This window comes from Zootoca vivipara, chromosome 10 (genome assembly GCF_963506605.1).
Source record: "Zootoca vivipara chromosome 10, rZooViv1.1, whole genome shotgun sequence".
Classification (NCBI taxonomy): domain Eukaryota; kingdom Metazoa; phylum Chordata; class Lepidosauria; order Squamata; family Lacertidae; genus Zootoca; species Zootoca vivipara.
The window spans coordinates 37178107-37194789 of record NC_083285.1 but is presented as its reverse complement, the minus strand read 5'-3'; the positions used below and the strand labels follow the sequence as shown (position 1 = coordinate 37194789).

Here is a 16683-nt window from a genome sequence, read left to right as displayed (position 1 = left end):
AAGTGGTTCTTTCTTCTACATATGTTTTACAGCAGACCTGGCATGCCCACAAATTTCCATTCAGGCGGCTCACTGTGCATCTGCATTAAAGATTCATATTGATTTCTAATTGTAGGTAAAATTCTTCTTTTATTTCTGATATTCGATGGCACTCAGTTTTAAAACAAGAATGTAAATAATCTCCCTCTGCAAAGGAGGATGGGTTAGTTAGGCCAAGTGGGGCTGTCCAGGAACAGCAGAGGAGGAGGGCTGACCATTATTACAGAAGCAATCGGCGCCTCTACCCGCTCGCTCTTCTCTTTGGGCAGCTTGGCGGAGAAGGATAGATGTCCGGAAAGAGCACATAAGCAAATGAAGAGCAAGATCCGCCCCCACTCCTGCTGTAGCGCCCAAAGAGTCTCAGCAAGACGAGGCTTCTCGGTTGCGGGAGCCTCCACACACTCGTCCGCCTTCTGTGTTTCTCTACGTGGTGCCCTAAGAGCGTCCAGTCGCTCCTCTTCTCTCCCTGTCTTGGCACGCTGAGAGGAAGAAGAGCAGGGACCCAATCCAAGGCCACCTTATGCATTGAGTCAGGCGGCAGCTCCGCGGTGCAGCAGACGCTTTTTTGGCAACAGGGTCCCCACTTCCAGCTGAGGCACCACCCGGCAGGGGCCCCTGGGAAAGACCCTTGTCTCAAACTCCGAAGAGCCGCTGCCAGTCAGTGACCACCATGCTGAGCTTGAATGGGCCAATGGTCTGAATTCGGTGTCAGGCAGCTTCCTATGTCCCACCTTGGGTCAATAGTAACCCCCAAAGAGCAGAGGCGGAGGCAGCACATGGCGAAGGGCTCTTATTATGGCAGGTCGAGAGAGAGAGAGAGACGCTCGAGCGGGGCTCCGCCGCTGCGAGAACCACGAGGCAAGCGCCGCCCGCGGGATCCCCGCTGCGTGTGCGAGCGAGCGAGCGAGCCGCTCGAGGGAGGCGCGGCGCTGACGCGGCCGAGGGGGCGGTTGCTTGTGACACTGAAAAGCTGGAGGCGCGAGGAGCACAAGATGGCGGCGGCTACTGCTGGCGGGCGCTGGCGCCGGGGACGACGGCTGCGCGAGGGGCTGAGCGGCTGAGCGGGAGCGCTCCGCAAGCGGAGGGACATGGCTCGAGCCGGTCCGGTGAGAGTTGGCGGGCTCTGAAGGCGGAGCGGGTGGGGTGAGGTGGAGTGGGGGGTTCCGGTCGGGGGCAGCCGGGGGATGCCAAGCGCTCCGAGAGCGAGGAAGCAGCCCGTTACTTCTTCCAAGTAGTGTCCTCCGCTGCTCTTCCCGTCACCCGGGAAGCCCCCGCTCCGGTGCTGGGTTTTTGGCGCCTCTTCGAAGGAGAAACTTCTCTCCCTCGGCTTCTTCGCCATCCCGTCGAGAGTCTCCTTACCTTATCCTGGGACGAAAAACAGGGGGTTCGGAGGCGCCCCTGAGAGTGTTGGGAGTCTCGGGGGCGCTGGTCGGGGGTCACTGGATTAGCTGCACCTTTTAAATAATTGCGAGTGGGCTGGTTTCCCGATGTGTATTCACGGCGCGCTCACAAATGTTTTATAGGTAACTTGCTCTTGTGGAGACGGTCCCCATGTTATCGGCCTCCATAGGTTAAAGCCGGTTCTGGATGACTAGACGTTTTCGTTTTGAGATGGTGGGATAGGAAGGAAGTGTGTTAAAAACTTTTTATGCTGTGGAAATGGACGTCTAGCTTTTACTTCTGCCTTGATTTATTATTATTTTTTTGAAAGGGAACAGATTTCTGCGGACCTGTTGAGATGTTTACTTTCAGGGGTGTAACTCTTATCTTTCGAAGGAAGCACTTGTTGTACCTGGAATAGGTTTGTGATGGTTTTTGAAAGTCGAGGTTAATACACTCAGTATGTTGTCACCTCCTCTGAATTAATAAGTCTCATCTTACTTACATCCACCCTTCCTTACATATTTCTTGTATTTTGGAAGTTGGCACCTGCAACCTCATTGATCTGGAATACTTCCTGTTGGTAATTGCTGACATAGATTAGATGAAACATAAATTTAAGATAGGAGAAACTTGTCTATTTTTGTCACTTAACTATCCTGATTGAGATTACAAAGGACTACTAAATATATCTTAAGTGATCTTGAGTATGCACCTGAAGGCTGTGTCTGTAAACACAATTTCTTGGAGAACATCCACTGATAGGTATATCACAAGTGAGTGTGTTAAAAAAGAAGAAAAGCTAGTGACCAGAATGAGTAGAGGAAACATTTTCTTAATAAATCTTATGATTTATAATATTCTTAGAATAAGCATCCACACTTGGCCCCACACTTGAACTCTTCTGTTGTGTTGAGTAATTGACAATAAGACATACCTTTTGAATCTCTGTTACTTAGGGTTTGTGTGCATCAAACTCATTGAAAAAGTATCAGAAGATAATGGGAGGGGGAAATCTATGAAACAATGTGAACTAGTAGATTTGCTAATAGGTCAGCATGGAGCTGCATTTAAATGTAAATTGGAGTGAAACAAAACTCTATGCAAAAAAGCCAGTCTATTATTTCCAGAATTTTGGGTTAACAGTGATTATGTAGAAAGGGGTACTGCATGTAGTATATTTTACACAAAAGTTTGTGACTTTTAATGATGGCAAGTGATTATAATGCTAAAGGGTAGAGATTTGTTAAGTTTTTATGTACTTAAATTACTTTGGTAGTGCATGAACTTTTTTACATGACAAGGTCATGAAGATCCAGGTTTCAGTGTACAGTCTTAACTTCACATATCTGGGTGTAAGCCACTTTGAATTTAGTTCTGAGTAGACATAGTTAGGATTGCAGCCAAATAAACACTTTTCATTGTAAGAAGTTAATGATTGTTATAAGATGTTAATTCCCTCCCAGACCCCCACCTTTTCCCGCCTATCTGGGAGTAAACCCCATTGAATTCAATACAACTTCTGACTAGGCATAGTTAGGATTGTGATGTTAGGCTGTAAAATCCTATACAACCAGGGGTCAGCAACCTTTTTCAGCCATGGTCCACCGTCCCCCAGACCATGTGGTGGGCCAGACTATATTTTTTGGGGGGGGGGGGGAAATGAACGAATTCCTATGCCCCACAAGTAACCCAAAGATGCATTTTAAATAAAAGCACACATTCTATGCATGTAAAAACATGCTGATTCCCGGACTGTCCATGGGCCGGATTGAGAAGGCGATTGGGCCGCATCCGGCCCACGGGCCTTAGGTTGCCTATCCCTGCTATACAAACTTAACTGGGAGTAAGTTCATTGAATTCACTGGGGCTTACTCCTAATGTATAGGACTGTACTGCTAAGATGCAATTTTAAAGTACTAGACCAGATTTGTCATGTATTGGTTATTCGCACTATAACCATTTAATTTCTACTACACAGCACTTAACAATTGTAACTTACTTTCTGTGCTTGACATCTGGACTGCACCAGTTTGGGAACTGTTCCTTTAAATAATGTGATGCTTAATGGTGAAAATAATTTATGAGCCATGTGTGTAAATACTGATTTATGATAGTAGGAGTTCATATTTTCTGACTTGCACTGAGTGCCTATTTGTGTTAGTAAGAAGTTAAGCTACTGCATTTGTATTTAACAATTTACTTCATATTAAAAATTCATGTTCTGTGATTATTTCATGATGTGTAGAGGCTAAAGAAGGAATGATTACCGGTACTGCTTACTTTTACATTTTGTCAGTGAGGTAGGACAGCAGGTAGAAGGATTGTATTTAAAGTGAAATGATATACCGTATATTGAGGCTATTTGCTCAGTTATTTCAAAATTGTATTTAAGACATGAGCCAGAAAACCTTGATGTTGTTTTTGTTTGTTACTATGTTATACATATTTGTGTTTTTATATTGCAAACTTCCCTATGATCCTCGGATGAATGGCAGTATAGAAATTGATTAAATAATAATAATTTTATCAACTCCGACTGTTGACGGGAGCTGCTGTTGTCCCTGGACCAGGATAGTTTGAGCACAGTAGGCCAAGCATTGGTAAAGTCATGGTTGAATTATTACAGTGTGCTTTATTTGAGGCTTTCCTTGTGCTTGATCTGGAAACTACAGTTAGTGCAGAATGCTGCAGCGCAATTGCTGACAGGAGTAAGATCCTGTCAACATATAATACTTCTGCTCACAGAACTCTCCTGGCTTCTGGCTTGTTTCAATTAGTATATAAAACCGTCAACTCTTTTACTTGAAGTATTGCCACTCCATATGTGCCCACTTGACCTCTTCAAGCTGTGGTACTGGCAGTTTTACAAGTGCCATATAATATTCATTCTGCACTTGTGAGGAAAAATATTTTAGTATATGTCAGCATCTATGCTCTGGAACTCAATGCCTATCAATATCAGGCTTCATTGCACTGTTTTTTTTAATGCCTGCTAAAAACCTCCTTATTTCAGAAAGCCTACCCAGACATGTCATTTAATTATGTTTATTGTTCTTAAGATTCTGTTGATTTTTACCAGCATTTTAAAGTCTTATGGTTATTATTGGTATTTTTATTATAAATATTTTATACTAATTATGTACACTGCTTAGCTAATAAAAAGTGTTTCTAAACTGAGTTTTAAAAATGCTATGTTTATAAACCTGTAAAAAGTAGATAGGAATAGGTGCAACGCTGAACAGAATGATATGTGCTAATGAAACAATGGAAGTATCCAGTACCTATAAAGTTTGACTGCTTGTCAGGCTAAAGTTTCACAATATTCCATATGTACAAGGGCACATGGGGCTTGTTTGTCATGGGATACAGATGTAGTGACAAGTTTAGGTGCTGTGCCCCATCCTAATATTTGTCAGTGGACCACCTTGAGCCATGATTTATTAAATAGATCTGTCTTAAACTGATGCTTCATGCTGATTAGGGCAAATTTTCAGGTAGACGGAAAAGGTTATGCCATACTGCAGAATTTATTCCTATGGGGAAAGATTTTGACATTTGGTGTAAGGAGGAAGATGATAAAGGTGTGTGCAGTTATGCATTAAATGAAGCAGGTGAATAGAAATACCGTAAGTTTTTTCCTCGCCCTTTCATAGTATTAGAACCCAGGATCATGCAGTGAAGCTGAGTGTTGGAAGTTACAGGACAAAAAAAGGAAGTATTTCACACAGTCCATAGTTAAGACATAGAATTCACTATCATAAGATGGATTGTAGGCTACCAACTTGGAAAGCATTAAATTGGAAAATTTTTAAATTTTGTTTTGACTCAGACCAGCACGGCTACCTACCTGTAACCAGCATTAAATTGGGGTTAGGCAAATTCATAGAATCATAGTTGGGAGGGACCCAAAGGGTCATCTAGTCCAACATCATGCCATGGAATGGAGGAAAACTGCCATCAATGGTTACAAGGAATGATTGCTTCTGTATCTAAGTTGGTATGCCTCTGAGGCCAGTTGTTGAGGAGCATGAGTGAGGAGAGTGCTGCTATGTTCATGTCCTGCTTTCAGGTTTGCTGGAGGCATTTGGTTGGCCACTGTGAGAACAGGGCGCTAGACTAGGTGGGTCTTTGATCTGATTCAGCAGATTCTCCTTATGTCCTACAAAAGCTGAAGCTAACTTTTGTTTCTGCTTGCAGGTCAAAATGCAAAGGCTGAGAAACTCTTTGGAAGATGAATTTCTGTAGCATTTCATCGACGTTATAGTATTGAGAATGGATAAGTGTAAACATGTAGGAAGACTTCGGCTTGCCCAAGACCATTCCATTGTAAATCCTCACAAGTGGCATTGCATGGTATGCAATACTACAGAATCTGTATGGGCCTGCCTCAGCTGCTCACATGTTGCTTGTGGAAGATACATTGAAGAACATGCACTAAAGCACTTTCAGGAAAGCAGTCATCCAGTGGCATTAGAAGTGAATGAGCTATATGTTTTCTGCTACCTTTGTGATGACTATGTTCTTAATGATAATGCAACTGGTGATTTAAAGCTGTTGCGAAGTACATTAAATGCAATCAAGAGTCAAAATTATGACTGTACTACTCGCAGTGGCAGGATTTTGCGATCGATGGGCACAAGTGATTATCTTTCCCATAATAGTGCTCAAGCCTTGCTTCGTAATCAAGACCGTATGTTCACAGCTCTATGGCACAGGAGGCATGCATTAATGGGCAAAGTTTTTAGATCTTGGTTTGAACTGACACCAAGTGGAAAAAGGGTTTTAGAAGAAGAGAAGCTAAGGGAAGAAGCAGAAGAAAGAAGGATCAATGCTAAGAAGAAAAGAGAAGAGAGAAAGCGCCAGTTGAAAGAAGAAATGGAAAAAATGCCTCCAAGAAAGAGCTTTCGCTTGCAAAATCAAAATAAGGAATCCTCAAAAATATCACTCTATGCACTAAAAATGTCACAGAATTTGGACTCTGCTGTAGAACTGAAAGTAACAGCTACCTCAGATGATGTAAAATTAAAAAAAATTAATGACTCTCCAGTTAAACGAAGGCCTACTGTGACTCCCGGTGTAACAGGATTACGAAACTTGGGGAATACATGTTATATGAACTCTGTTCTTCAGGTACTGAGTCATTTGCTCATATTTCGGGAATGTTTTTTAAAACTTGATTTGAACCAAACTCAAGAGTTGTTAGCAGCTGCAGCCAATGGCAAAACAAGATCATCTTCTAAGAATTCTCCATCTGCCGGCTCGATATTTCATGTGAACAAAAGTCAATTTAAGGACAAGGAGTCTTCTGCAAGGCGATCTAGTGTTTCATCAGGCTTAAGTGGTGGAGCATCAAATAGTAGAAATATGGAACTTATTCAGCCTAAGGAGCCAAGCTCAAAGTACATTTCTCTTTGTCATGAGCTGCATACATTGTTTCAAGTCATGTGGTCTGGCAAGTGGGCACTGGTATCTCCATTTGCCATGCTCCATTCTGTGTGGAGACTCATCCCAGCCTTTCGTGGTTATGCCCAACAAGATGCTCAGGAATTTCTCTGTGAACTTTTGGATAAAGTACAGCAAGAATTGGAGACAGCTCGTACAAAATGCCCAGCCCTCATCCCTACTTCTCAAAGGAAACTCATTAAACAGGTTTTGAATGTGGTCAATACAATTTTTCATGGACAGCTTTTAAGCCAGGTATGTTGTGTTGCATTCACAAAGCTCTGCAGTGATTTTAAATGCAGTCATACCGCGGGTTACAGACACTTCAGGTTGTGCATTTTCGGATTGCACGGCACGCCGAACCAGGAAGTACCGGAACGGGTTACTTCCGGGTTTCGGCGCATGCGCAGAAGTGCCAAATTGCGACCGGCATGTGCGCAGATGCAGCGCTGCAGGTTGTGAATGCAGGTTGCGAACGTGCCTCCCACACAGATCATATTTGCAACCCGAGCGTCCACTGTATTAATGCAAATTAATGGGTCAAAATGAAGACTCATTTTACTGTTATCAGTGGACGGGTGTAGTCTCTTTTAATAAATCTTTTAAATAAATATATTGCCTTCATGGGTTGTGTAGATTAAGTGTCAGAAAATAACTTTTTAAAGAGTGCACAAGAAAAGATAGAATATTGTCAGATTCAGAAAGATACTGATTGTAGGTAGTTACAGCTATTGGTTTATTTCAAGTTTGCAAGAAAACATTAAGTTGGAGGCTAGAGGTATGGCTGTTGGAAGGGAGTATCTGCATTACTCTTCCGGAGAGCATAATGATCATTCATGGCATGACCATATCAGAGTGCTACTAAACCAACATCTAAACCAGCTTTCCTTTCTATTTTAATTATTTTCTTTAAGTGCTGATAAAATTAAACAGCATAATCTACTACTCCAGGAGAAAAAAATAGAGTAATTATTAGCCTCTTATAAATCAGACATCTTTGTATTTGTAGTAAAAACATGCAACTTGCTGCAGGTTGTTGTGATTTGAGACCCATACTAAGATAATTGAAATCTGGAACATGGGGCTTTCAGGTCAAAGCTGACTTAAATTTCCATCACTGAATTGGGGTGTTTGTATAATGCATGCCAGTAGAATAAGTGTCTGCAGCTGTTATAACTTTTCTACTTCATACGCAGTAAAAAACTAATGATTTAAATTCACATGTATTTGATACTTTGCCGTATATGAAAAAGTACTCATCTAAAAGAGTTAATCTAATCAGCCTTTTGTCAAGCTTGATTTTTATCTTTAAGGAACTGAGAGTAGTAGCATTTCAAGCAATTTTCTGCACAATTCACTGATCTCAGAGCATTGCCACTGATTTTTCAGGGACTGCTGTGGTCTGTTAATTGCAACTATAATAACTTATCAGAATGCCCTCTGTAGTCTTGATGTGCAGATTCCTAAATGGCATTAAAATACTACCGGGACCTTGTAAGTCGTTACTGCATTTTGTGGTAGTTCATGTACAGAAGCCTGCACCCAGGAGAACCTTGCTTGAGTCACTAACATTTCCATCATCCCTGACCACTGGTCCTGTTAGCTAGGGATCTGGAGGGCCAGGTTTGGGGGTGTCTGCCCTATGGAGTTGAACTGCTTGGGTTTGGAAACTTCATCTGGGCCCCCAGTTTCACAGTCAGCATAATAATGCAATTGCAGTATTGTTCTGTCCCTAGATTTCAGCAGTTTGATTAATCATTGAGGGGTATTTTACTTCTTGTTCCATTCCTCTCATTTGCTCTACCTTGCATTTGCTACGAGCTACTGTACTTCAGACTTGTTTCCTAGAAACAAATACAGTGAAATATTTGCACCATACCCATGAATGTCCACTTAATTTTTACCTTCAAGATACATTGTTTCATAACCTGTATATAAAAAATTATATCTTTTGCCCCCCCCCCCTGGAAATACTAAAATGACTATCAATATTAAGGCTCTTTACTAATGAAGCACATTAAACTGGTATTATATAAAATATTTATTGATCGAATAATAACAGCATTAATTATAGTGGAAAATAACAAAGAGCATCATATACAGTGGTGCCTCGCTAGACAAATTTAATTTGTTCCACGGCTCTTTTCTTATAATGAAAAATTCGTCTAGCGAATCCCATAGGAATGCATTGAATTTTTTTTGAATTTTTTTTTGCCCATAGGAACGCATTAATTGAATTTCAATGCATTCCTATGGGAAACCGCGATTCACTAGACGAATTTTCCATAAAACGAATTCGTCTAGCGAAGCAACCTCCACTAGAAAAAACCTTTCGTTAAGCGGAGATTTCGTTAAGCAGGGCATTCATTAAGCGAGGCACCACTGTATCTGGCTTTGTTTGCAGTGCACTGAAGGCTTTTCAGAATTGGGGCCCTAGTTGAAAAGCATTTTTCAATTAACTATGGAGAAAGAAAAATCACTATAAACAGCTCTCAGGATGGGTCATGTAAACTGAAATGAAGGGTCAAATGGAAGGACATCAACTGTCACTGAGCTGTAATTTTACATTTTTTTTAAAAAAAATCTAATCAATTTTAAGATGATGATGAGGCTTTCAAGAGCAACAAAGCAGCTAAGGCCACAGTCCCAATCCCCTGAATCCCAGCGACAGGGCTTCATGCAGGCAGCACTGCACCCATAGCCTCAGTGTTTGCACTGGCCAAGACAGAAAGGGGGCAAATGCCACTTCATTGCGTCAGTTCCCACCCTGGATTGGGCCCGTTGCTGTTGCTTGACTGCAGCAGATCTCATGCTGGTCTAGCCCATCCCCAAAATGCCCTTCTCCATCAGTGGAACTAACCAGAGCTGGGCAGGGGGACCCCTCTCACTCTGTCCAGACCCCCTCCAGTGTGAAGGATTGGGGTTTTGGATTGCTCCACGCCTCCTCTACACACCTGCAATATGTATGCACATTCACTTACAAAAGAAGGGAGGGCAAGAAAGTCAAATTAAGTATTTTTTTTGTCTCGACAGGTAACGTGTCTTGCGTGTGATAATAAGTCTAATACTATAGAACCCTTCTGGGATCTGTCACTGGAATTTCCTGAACGATACCACTGCAATGGAAAGGAGACAACCTGTCAGCATCCATGCTTGTTGACGGAAATGTTGGCAAAGTTTACAGAAACTGAAGCATTGGAAGGAAAGATATATGCCTGTGATCAGTGCAACAGTGAGTAAAGGCAGCATGTACTCGGGCACCTGACTTTCATGTAACATGTGGCCTAGCTTTGGTTAAGGGCATAGATACTGCCAGTACATTTTTAAACATCACAATCAGAAAAATTACCTCTTATTTGTGCAAAACAAGATGTGAACAGTCCCTTGAGCTCACAGTATAAGGTCATATGATACATAAAGGTAATCTCAAGGAACGAAACTATCAATCACATTTGTAACTTTTTTTTAGTATTTATACCATGCGCTCATCTCAGGATTGCATCAGCACATTGTCAATACTTCACTGGAGCTCCTTGCGTTGTATACCAACATACCTGTGATAAGGGTTTTCTGGAATTTTTTGAACTGAATTGCATTGAAATCTGCTATTTAGAAAATTTTCATTTCATAAAATTTTCTGATGGCCTAATTTGGTTTGTTTTATTTGCTTATAGTAAACAAGGCTAGATATTCTGAAAATGCCATGCTTTCCTAATTATTTGCAATTGGTATTAATTCAAAAACTTATGATAGTTTTTTTTCTGCAGAAAATCTTCAGCCCCCACATCACTGATATAAAGTTGTATATTGAATGTTCTTTATGTTCAAGTAATGTTTCCACAATATATCTCCAAAATGGATTCCTGCTAAACTGACTGTACACACAGAAATTCTTCTAAACCAATGCTTAGTTGAGAAGCTCTAGACAGAGGCAACCTATGTTTGGCATGTATTATCCCAAGTGCATCGATTTATTTTTCCTACAACTTGCATCTATTGTGAATATGAGTGGAGGATTTTCTTTTTCTTGTCATAGCAAAACGAAGGAAGTTTTCTTCTAAGCCCATTATACTCACAGAAGCACAGAAGCAACTTATGGTATGCCGACTACCTCAAGTTCTGCGGTTACACCTTAAGCGGTTCAGGTACTGTAGAGAACTACCTTTGCTATCGTATTAAGGAAAATGGGCTGGCAACCTTCTCTCAAGGTTGTTTTTTAATAAAAAAAACCCTGTATATTTAGTCAGATTATAAAGAATGCTTCTTTCTTCAGATTACAATAAAAATGTGCGCTTCACCCAGATCCCAAGGGATATGATGCCTGTTATCGATAGTGGTTTGCATTAAAGGAATTTGATGAAGCTTCTGACAATGATTTGAACTGCTGTGAATATTGAGGTGTTCCTGAACATTTCAGGTGCTCAAGGAATGAAGTTATTAGTATCCAAATGTTAGCAGCCTGTCTTCTGTGAGGCAAAGTTGTTTGACATAAATTAAGACCTTGTATATGCCTCAGGGACAAGAAGCACCACTGTGAAGCAAATCTTAAAGTGGGAAGAGACCTCAGGAAGCAGTCTATAGGAAAGACAGATGCTTTGTAAATGGCAAAGCAGGGAATAATTCTATCAGATTTTCTTGTTACTTCTAGGGAATGATTGGGGAAGGCACAGCTGGTGAAATTCTCCCTTCTATGAAACTCTTAAATGGCCCTCGCAGAGTCTGTGGCTGTAAATCCCTAAGGAACCAGTGGCATTAGAGAAAAACATTTTATTTGTCAATTGGGTTTGAACAAACCAGTCAAATTTGTCACAGTGGGAGTGGTTGTGAGGGAACCAACTTCTGAACTAGACATAAGAAACCAATTTTTCAGATACTTGGCGGAGTGTCTTGCAAATGAGGACTTTAGTGGGCATTAAATGACAGGATTAAGAGAAACTTTCAACAAAAAGTGTTCCACAATGAAACTGTAAGTGTGTTGGACTCTCTCTCACTTGAGGTTCCCAAGTAGCGACTGGAAAGACTATTATTGTGGATGCTGCTAACTGTGAATTTCCTTTGCAGACGGTAGGACTTAGCCTACGAGGTGCCCTATAATTATGTTTCTGTAACTGCTTCCACACTGTAAGAGATACACATACTTCCAGGTTTTAGCCCACAAATAGAGATTTTTAACTTCTAGTTATGTTGAAGGTACCCGACAGAAAAAGAAATAGAAAATAACCTTTTTATACTTTTCATCACCCAAGATGGTCAGGACGTAATCATCGTGAGAAGATTGGTGTGCACGTCAGCTTTGATCAGACGCTCAGCATGGAGCCCTATTGCTGCAGAGAATCTCTCAAGTCCCTTGTTCCGGATTGCTTTATCTATGACCTGTCTGCTGTTGTGATGCATCACGGGAAAGGTTTTGGCTCAGGACACTACACTGCCTATTGCTACAATTCAGAAGGAGGTACAAATAAATTTGAATCTGAAATCCAATTTAAGCTTGCCTTTTAGATACAGTAGCTGCACTGCCCCAACAGAAGGGTTATATTCAACATAATGTTAAGGAGAAGGTTCCATCAGGGAAAGGATTTGTCTTTGTGCAATTGAATGCCCCCCGCCCCACCATATTCCTTCTAAATCTTTTCTGGGGTTTCTCACAATCCCATAAAGTAGTTTTTTGGGTGGTGCATGGGGCAGTGTCACATTGGGCTAGTGCTAATCATTTTGCTAGCACAAATATTTCATTCCCTAAACTCAATAGGCTTTTAAGCAGAGGAATCTTATAAAATTGTAATGAATGCTGCACGAAGAGGCCAGCCTGTCATATGGACAGTTCTGCATATATCCTTTTGGTGGGAGGAGTACCGCTATTTCTGTGTAAAATGTAATACTGTATTCTTATATTGCAATACATAAAATCCTTTGATCTGTTACAAGAACCAGTGCTGCAATACTTTTATTGCTCTTGTCTTCTAGGATTCTGGGTTCATTGCAATGATTCCAAGCTCAACATGTGCACTATGGAAGAAGTATGCAAGGCCCAGGCCTACATCTTGTTTTATACTCAACGAATTACTCAGGCAAATGGACACTGTAAAGTTTCAGCTCTTGACTCACCATCTGGAAAACAGCCAAATACTGAGGTTAATTGTTCCAATGCAGATAGTAACAGCTAATCCAAAGCCAATGTGTACAGTACAAGTCTTGAGAGTTGTCACTTGTACATGTGTTGAGATGAGTAAGTGCAGTATTGTACAATGTATCTTCATACCCTTTTGTACTAGCTGAAAACCTGTTTTGAGAATTTTTATTTAGTATAAATACTTTTTATTGATGGTAGTTAACTTCCAAAATTACTAGGATATCTGTATAGCTATTTTTTTAAAAGAAAATTGCCATTTGAATCGTTAAATCTTACCTCAAGCTGTTTTTCAGCATTTTTATATTTTGATATTTTGCTGTAGAAAACATAGATAAGGAATTTTTGGTGAACAATTCGTGTAATTTTGGAATTTTTTTTATAAAAAACGTGCATTTTATACCATGTTTCCTGAAGTACCAGTCATTGTAGGCACATGTCTTGCTTCCACAGAATTAAAAAAAATAAGATGGTATCAAATGTAGAACTTTGCTTTCCCCTCTGAACTGAAAAGTCCTGGAGAGAGCAAAATACAACTCTGTTTCCTACCTCCATTTGGTAAACCATACTCTATTATCTACTCGGTCACTAAGTCCTGGGGAGAAGCAACAAGATATTTATTCGGTGTATGCAACTGCTCAGTGCTAGGGGCAGAATAACTGGCAAATTATTACCCCTCTGAGTCAACTATCAATAAAGCACCCCAAATCTGATAGTTCCCTCACAAAATCTTGTGTTGCTCTATTTGTCTTTTATCTGTTTTTTTAGGACCATAGGCTGTGTAAGAAGTGAAGCTGAGTAAGTGAAACTTGGGAGTACTGTGGGCTGTGATTTGTTTTGTATAAGCAAAGCAAAAGGGTTTTATTTTATTGGTAAGAGCTTAATTTTTTTAACTGCCTGCTGCTCTGCTTGGGGGAAAAAATCCTCCTGAATTCTTCAGCACTTCCGAACCAGCATGAGGGATAGCCTTACATTGTGATGCCTGTTGGAGGACATCTGCCTCCAACAAAGAAAGTGCTGAGAAAGCGAACTGGTTAATGTGAAGCTCCTATTTTTTTTTAAAAAAAATGCTCAGATAGCTGAGTGGTTTCTTTGAGCAAGAGACACAAACCCTTCCTCTCCTGCCCTCTGGAAATAGATTTGAGTTTGGGGTGACTTGCCCTAGTGTGAATTATGGAGGGAAGGTATTGCTTATACAAAAAGCTCCTTCGTCTTCTATCCTTCCAACTCTGAAGGACACAGAGAACTGTATAAAGTTTCCCCGTAGAGAGGGAATGCAAGCACTCCACCACCCCAAGAGAAAGGGCTGGGAGGTGGGAACTGAATACAGTGAAGTTGTCTGTGCAGACGTTCTCAAATGCCACAGAAAAATGCATGTCTCACGCTCACATAAAAATAAGTATTAAGTCCCTAATTCACTTTCTTCTCAAAGTTATCTGGGGTGACAGAAAAAATAGTTTTGTATACTCTAGTTTAACAGGCACTCTCTCTGCATGAAGAACCCAAATAATGATGGTTAGAGCCCTTTTTTCAGGACCTCTTAACACAGCAGGTCCCCTGATTATTTGCACACAAGGCAGAAACTTGAGCATGGACACTTGTCTTAATTACTGTAATCTTACTAGTCCTAGAACTCCACCTTGAACTGAGAGCCACCCAACATAAGTGAGATACCTAGATAAAAACTACATATTTTATTAAACACAAAACTCATTGCCTATGAATATTTGATGTTAAATAGCAAAATGTCTTCATTTGCAGCCTGTTTTCTACTGCTCAGGCTAGAAGGGTACTATATTTTCTGTTCCTTTGTTGGCCATCAGTACAGCAAACAGTTAACCTCCCTACTACAAGAAAACCATACCATCTTAAAAGAACCCAATATCCCAACTTAAAAAAACACCACGAAAGAGAATTAAGCAGGGGTTGCTCTGGATGGCCCTTGTGGTCTCTTCCAACTCTATGATTCTATGAACTAGTTAAGTTCTAAGAGCTTGAACCAGTTTGTCAAAAGTCTTCCTCTGAGCACGTGAGGTGCCTATTGTGTCATTGTGGGTGCAGGTGTCTGAAACCTGATTATTGGGCATGCTGGCTGGGGTTGATGGGAGTTGGACCCCAACAAAGGTTACCCACCCCACAGTTACAGGACAAAACCCACCTGTAACCCCACAGTTATAGGACAAGACCAATCTGTAAATGAAACATATTTGTGCAAAGGAAGCAGGAGGGGCAAAGAGAACATATGTAGAGAAAGAAGCAGAGACCAAGAACTAAAGGAAAAAACAGGGAAGGTCCCAACAAAAGCAGAGGAAAAAGGGGTAAAGATGAGCAAGAAAAAAGGCAATTCTAAGCTATTTCAGACGAACATGAGTTTGACCAAACTGCGGGAGGCAGTGCAAGACAGGAGTGCCTGGCGTGCTATGGTCCATGGGGTCACGAAGAGTCGGACACGACTAAACGACTAAACAACAACAACAAGCTATTTCAGATTTAAAAAGAATCACTTACATTTTGAATGGCCTACTGTGGCAAGTCTGATCTAGCTCTATCTTGGCCTGTACCCTGAGAGATAGTTCAGTTAAGAGGGTTTTATTGTTCCTGCTGCAGTTTCAGTGCCTTTAAAAAGCTACATAAACAGAAATCCAGCAAAGTGAAGCTTCTCCTCCTCTGCAAGTGGCTTGGGGGAAAAAGGACTTCCCTACCCTATTCAGTTTAGAAAATGTATCTTTTTAAAACAGCCCATCAGAAAAGTAGCTATTTGTTTTTCATTTAAACTTCCACAGTCGATACCTAAGCAAAACACCATTCTTTAAAGAACAAAAGCACTCAAGTAACTCCATGCCAAAAATTATACATACTAAATATTTATACTTCTGTAGTATAATTGATTCTGCAATGCAGGGACCTCTCTGCTTCTCAAAAGGCATTTTAAAAGTATTGATAAGGAGTTTGTCTGTGCCTATGCGGCACAGAATCTGAAGCCTTCCAGATAGGCAATGAAACATGTCAGTCCAGAGAAGCTCAGGACACATCTTCCAATGAGCACGGGCACCAATTTTCTGCTCAGCTCCTTTGACTCCTACAAAATTAGCATTGTTCAAAACTTTATTCTCATTACTGACAACTAGATGGTTTTCTTCCCTTTTGGCTTTTTGCTTTTCCTACAAGCTGCTTTGCTGCTTCAGTTTTCTTCAAGAAGCTTGCAGCCTATAGGGGGTTGATGGGCTGGATCTAATATATGGTTATAGCCTTACATTTGCCCTTCTATTCTCCCTCAATGTACAGTACGTTAGCTTTTCCCAACATAAAGCTCAATCCATTAGATGTTCCTTTATACTCATCTAGTGACTACTGCATAGAGGCTACCTAAAAATAAAATGAAACAACCCTTAGGTAGCTTTCTGGATAAAATGAATGATTTTCTAAAACCACCTTTCGTTTATGCAATAATTTAATAAAAACTAAGTAATCTCATGGACAAGGTAAATAGTACTTGATGGCAGTGGGGTCCAACTCAATTGCAATTGGGCAATGCTAGGTCATAAAATAAACAGCACTGCAAACAGGACAAATCCCAGAGTCAATCTAACAACAGTTTATACAGATAATACCTTATTGAGCATGAACTGTGTTTTCTATACCTTAACTCCAAAGCACATCCTAACAGTTTGCAAAAACCTACTGCATGAATG

General features: G+C 40.8%; 1 protein-coding gene across 1 annotated transcript; it reads left to right on the top strand.

Annotated features, from left to right (window-relative positions):
• The first annotated feature begins 1021 nt into the window (after window positions 1–1021).
• Window positions 1022–16651, top strand: USP44 (ubiquitin specific peptidase 44). The gene is made up of 6 exons (XM_035127069.2): window positions 1022–1145; window positions 5620–7119; window positions 9898–10096; window positions 10901–11009; window positions 12111–12316; window positions 12829–16651. Exons 2-6 carry the CDS (start codon window positions 5695–5697, stop codon window positions 13026–13028), a joined length of 2139 nt encoding a protein of 712 aa, XP_034982960.1. The 5' UTR covers window positions 1022–1145; window positions 5620–5694; the 3' UTR covers window positions 13029–16651.
• Window positions 16652–16683: the final 32 nt, after the last annotated feature.

Excerpts from the sequence above, each read along its gene's own strand:
- USP44 (XM_035127069.2), top strand. The coding sequence starts at position 5,695 with ATGGATAAGTGTAAACATGTAGGAAGACTTCGGCTTGCCCAAGACCAT. Across the intron at positions 10,097-10,900 it reads TGCCTGTGATCAGTGCAACA|CAAAACGAAGGAAGTTTTCT; the intron begins GTGAGTAAAGGC and ends TTCTTGTCATAG. Across the intron at positions 11,010-12,110 it reads TTACACCTTAAGCGGTTCAG|ATGGTCAGGACGTAATCATC; the intron begins GTACTGTAGAGA and ends TCATCACCCAAG.